The sequence below is a fragment of the Mandrillus leucophaeus genome, unplaced genomic scaffold, assembly GCF_000951045.1.
Source record: "Mandrillus leucophaeus isolate KB7577 unplaced genomic scaffold, Mleu.le_1.0 Scaffold163, whole genome shotgun sequence".
Classification (NCBI taxonomy): domain Eukaryota; kingdom Metazoa; phylum Chordata; class Mammalia; order Primates; family Cercopithecidae; genus Mandrillus; species Mandrillus leucophaeus.
In genome coordinates this window covers 2,735,597-2,739,957 of record NW_012101621.1, presented here as the reverse complement: position 1 = coordinate 2,739,957, position 4,361 = coordinate 2,735,597, and the positions used below count along the sequence as shown (strand labels likewise).

Sequence of the window (4,361 nt, the reverse complement as noted above, 5' to 3'; positions counted from 1 at the left end):
CCACTGCCCTCCAGCCTGAACGACAAGAGCGAGACTCCGTCTCAGAAAAAATAAAGAAATAAAATAAAATGAACAAGATTAACACACTTTTAAGCAAGCAACAACCCAAAATATAATATGCCTAACAAAGTAATACAAGCACAAGCATACCAATTTACATTTATATCCAATGGAAATATTTGGATGTTATTAAAAATTTGCATTTAAAAGTCAATCTTATGACATCTTGGCAAAGTTTCATGACAATTGACATTACTAAAATGCCTTTTTTCTTCTGTCATCAGCAAACTGCTCTTCACCTTTTTCCTTTTTTTTTTTAACAGGGTCTCACTCTGATGCCCAGGTTGGAGTGCAGTGGTGCCATCTTGGCTCACTGCAACCTCCACCACACAGGTTCAAGCCATCCTCCCACCTCAGCCTCCCAAGTAGCTGGGATCGCAGGTGCACAGCACTCCTAGCTAATTTTTGGTATTTTGGGTACAGACCAGGCTGGTATCGAACTCCTGAGCTCAAGCGATCCACCTGCCTTAGCCTCCCAAAGTGCTGGGATTATAGGCATGATCCACAGCACCTGGCCACTTTTTTTCTTTTAATTGAGACAGGGTTTTGCTGTTACCCAGGCTGGAGTGCAATGGTGCCCTCATGGCTCACTGCAGCCTTAACCTCTCTGTCTCAAGCGATCCTCCCACCTTAGCCTCCCAAGTAGCTGGGACTACAGAAACATGCCAACACACCAAGCTAATTTTTTCTATTTTTTATAGAGACAGGGTTTTACTATGTTGACTAGGCTGGTCTCCAACTCCTGGGCTCAAGGGATCCTCCCACCTCAGCTTCCCAAGTGTTGGGATTACAGGTGTAAGCCATCATGCCCATCTTGCCCTTCACTTTTTATTCCAAATGTCAACATTTGCTGAAAGTCTACTGTGTAAGCAAGCAATTGCACTGTACGGTTCACTTCCTGAAGCCCTCCTCTGTTACTAAAATTCTACCTGAAAGGAAGTCGAGAATAGTGGTTAAAGCCTGGAGACCTGGTAATATAGTTTGGCTCTGTATCCCCATCCAAATCTTACCTTGAATTGTAATAATCCCCGCATGTTGTGGGAGGGACCCGGTGGGAGGTAATTGAATCATGGAGATGGTTTCCCCCATGCTGTTCTCATGATAGTGAATGAGTTCTCACAAGATCTGATGGTTTTATACATGTCTGGCATTTCCCCTGCTGGCACTTCGCCTTCTTGCTGCCCTGTGAAGAAGGTGCCTTTCTTCCCCTTTGCCTTCTGTCATGATTGTAAGTTTCCTGAGACCTTCCCAGCCATGCAGGACTGTGAGTCAATTAAACCTCTTTTCTTTATAAATTACCCAGTCTTGGGTATTTCTTTATAGCAGCGTGAGAATGAACTCATACACCTGGGGTCCAAAATCTGAAATTCCCAGATCAAACCTGGCTGAGCAAAAAAATCACCAGCAGAGCTTTATGGAAAATATAGATTTCTGGGTCCCACCCCTACAAACCCTGATTGAGTTTATCTAGAATATGGCCCCGCAAGAAAACAAATCCAATTTTCACAAATCTTCTGATCTAGGAGGATGAAATATATTAAGAACCACTGGGCTACCCTAAGGCATTGGTCTCTAAAGTGGGAGGGACACATCTGGGATGGGAGGACCAAGCTAATTGACAGGGGTGTGGGAAGAATGCATTGCAATAAGTACAAATACTTCCATTTGCATTTGTTTTTAGTTTAAATATTGTGAAGGAGATTCAGTTTTACTAATATTTCATATACTCACTGACTGGCCCCCCTCAACGGGACTGTATGCTAGATTATAAGCAAAGTATCCTGAGGCAAGGATTGAGGTTCCAAATGCAGGGCTGTAGGTAGCAGCCAGTCACTCATTCATTCCTTTCTCACTTCTTATAACATCATCCAATGTTAACTAAACCACCCTTTACAAAGTGGACTTGTTTTGAAAGTATTGCTGCAAAGAAACTGAAGCTAGCAGACAGTATTTAAAAGGTAAGCACGGACAGCAATGAGAAAATTAGTTGACTGACCCTGGTGGCTCACACTTATAATCCCAGTGCTTTGGGAGGTCAAGGCAGGAGGATCACTGGAGGCCAGGAGTTCAAGGCCGCAGTGAGCTATGATCATGCCACTGCACTCCGGCCTGTCTGAATTTTTTAAAAAGAAAAGAAAATGGAAGGGTTGACCTGCCTCTTACTACTATCGCAAGTTCATCATCAGTCATTTTATGAGGGAAAAGCAAAAATAATCTAATCAGATCTCAAAAAAATGAGTCAAAAGTGTTTCAGATATCAAGAAGACTGTTTGAAATAATCACCATTTAAAAGCATATTTTCTGGGCTGGGTGCATTGACTCACACCCGTAATTCTAACACTTTTGGAGGCCGAAGCAGGAGGATCACTTGAAGCCAGGAGTTTGAGACCAGTCTGGACAACACAGAGAGAACTCATGTCTACAAAAAGGAGGAAAATTCACTGGGCATGGTGGCACATGCCTATAGTCTCACCTACTCAGAAGGCTGAGTCCCAGCTACCCTTGAGCCCTGGAGTTCAAGGCTACAATGAGCTATGATCATGCCACTGCACTCCAGCGTGGGTGACAGAGCAAGATCCTATCTCAAAAAAAAATTAAAAGCATATTTTTATAGACATTTGTTAATATATAGTGTGTGTCTGGACTCGATTTTTTTTCCTAATAGCAGTATCAAATGAAAAAGCTTGGGTAACACTGAATTAAGGAAGAAAAAGTTATTGCTCATCTGTTTTGCCTCCTGCAAAGGCTGTGATCTCTGTTTCTGTTCAGCTCTTCATGGGTTCCCTGCCTCTGTGTCCTCCACAGCACAGTAGTAAACAGCAGCATCTGCCTCCCGCACCTGGAGGATGAGTAGCGATGAAGAGAATCGTTCATAGGTCATGTTGTATCGTCCCTGCTGAGAAGGCTTTGAGCCCTTAACAAGGAGTCTTGGTGCACATCCCGGGAAGTGAAGGTACCAGAAGAAGTTGTAAGCATTGGACACAGAGTGATTACAGAAGATTTCCACCGTGGCTCCCTCCGAAGATGCCACTGTGGAAGGCTGAAACACTTGGTCCTTGCTTTCTGCAACTAAGAAAACAAAGAGGGCTGTCACTTTAATGGTACTATTTGGTTTGTTGATTGCCCCTTAGATACAGTGAATATTAGATCTGACTTCTCTGTTTTTCTATTAAAAATGAGTCCAAATTTTAAAACAATGTCCTACACTTTTACAAAACCAAATAGTGAAGGAGCCTACTCACCATTCCAGAGAGAGTTGAGGAGAAGTCCCAGCCACACTGTCCCCAGAGTGCTCTGCAGAGCCATGGCCAAAATGCAGTTGGTCTCACCAGAAAGCTTATTTAAGACTATCTGTTTTGCATTTTTTTTTTCTTTGTGTCAGTGACATCATCAGCCAGAATCTACAACCTTTAGAAGGGCTGCTACAGTTGTGAGGCTGCATAGTAATGACTTCACTGTGCTTTGTCCTGAGAAATTAATCTTAAAAGGGAAGGCAACCTTTATAAGGTCACTGTGGTTGTGCAAATTTAGTATTCAAGGAGCTTCCTTTCTTCTCTAAGCGTATTAGAAGGAGTCACATAATTAATGGGGCACTGCTCCATTATACAAATTAAAGTGATATATTCACACAAAAAGTATGCTAAATCCCATCACATATGACATGATGACCTGCTAATGTGTTTAAAATAATTAGCATGAAATATTAGCAGCCGCAGTAGATAAGAAATGAATTTTTTTAAGGTACAAAAGTTACTGTGTAAATATGCTGATCAAGATTTGACTCCTTGCATTCAAGGTGATCTTTGGAACAAATATGGGAAAAAAACGTCAGCTGTACTTTTTCTGTAAACAAAAGAAGCAAAAACTGCATTTGGAGATAATCTCTTTTGGTATGGTACCTATCCTCATTTTGCAACTTGACACTGTTATTGTTATTAATATAGGGCTTACTACAAAGTTCTGTCTCTGGCTTTTATTATACTGTACAAGTTTCCTTGGGATTTTACTTGAAAAAGAAGAGGAAACACAGTTTGCAGCAATTCGGCGTTTATTATACAGTAGGGCTTTTATGTAACCTCCGCCACCTAGTGGACTACATGGGAACTCACGAAAAATAATTTCTCCATGCACCCCCTAAGACAAGTGTTCACAGCTTCTCATATCTTCAAGAGATTTCGTGTCCTTTGCTTTTGTTCAATTTCTTTATCCTTATTCAATTTCCATAGGAATATGAAGGCTATCCAAATGAAATAATTGCCTTTTGTAAAAGCCTTCTGATTACTAAAAGATGTTCTTTATTC

The 4,361-nt window shown here is 41.5% G+C and overlaps 1 gene segment (V, D, J or C); it reads right to left on the bottom strand.

The window, feature by feature from the left end:
• Nucleotides 1–2,223: 2,223 nt before the first annotated feature.
• On the bottom strand, nt 2,224–3,471 carry LOC105536773. The segment is given in 2 exon segments: nt 2,224–3,129; nt 3,303–3,471. Coding segments are annotated over 2 exon segments (360 nt in total).
• Nucleotides 3,472–4,361: the final 890 nt, after the last annotated feature.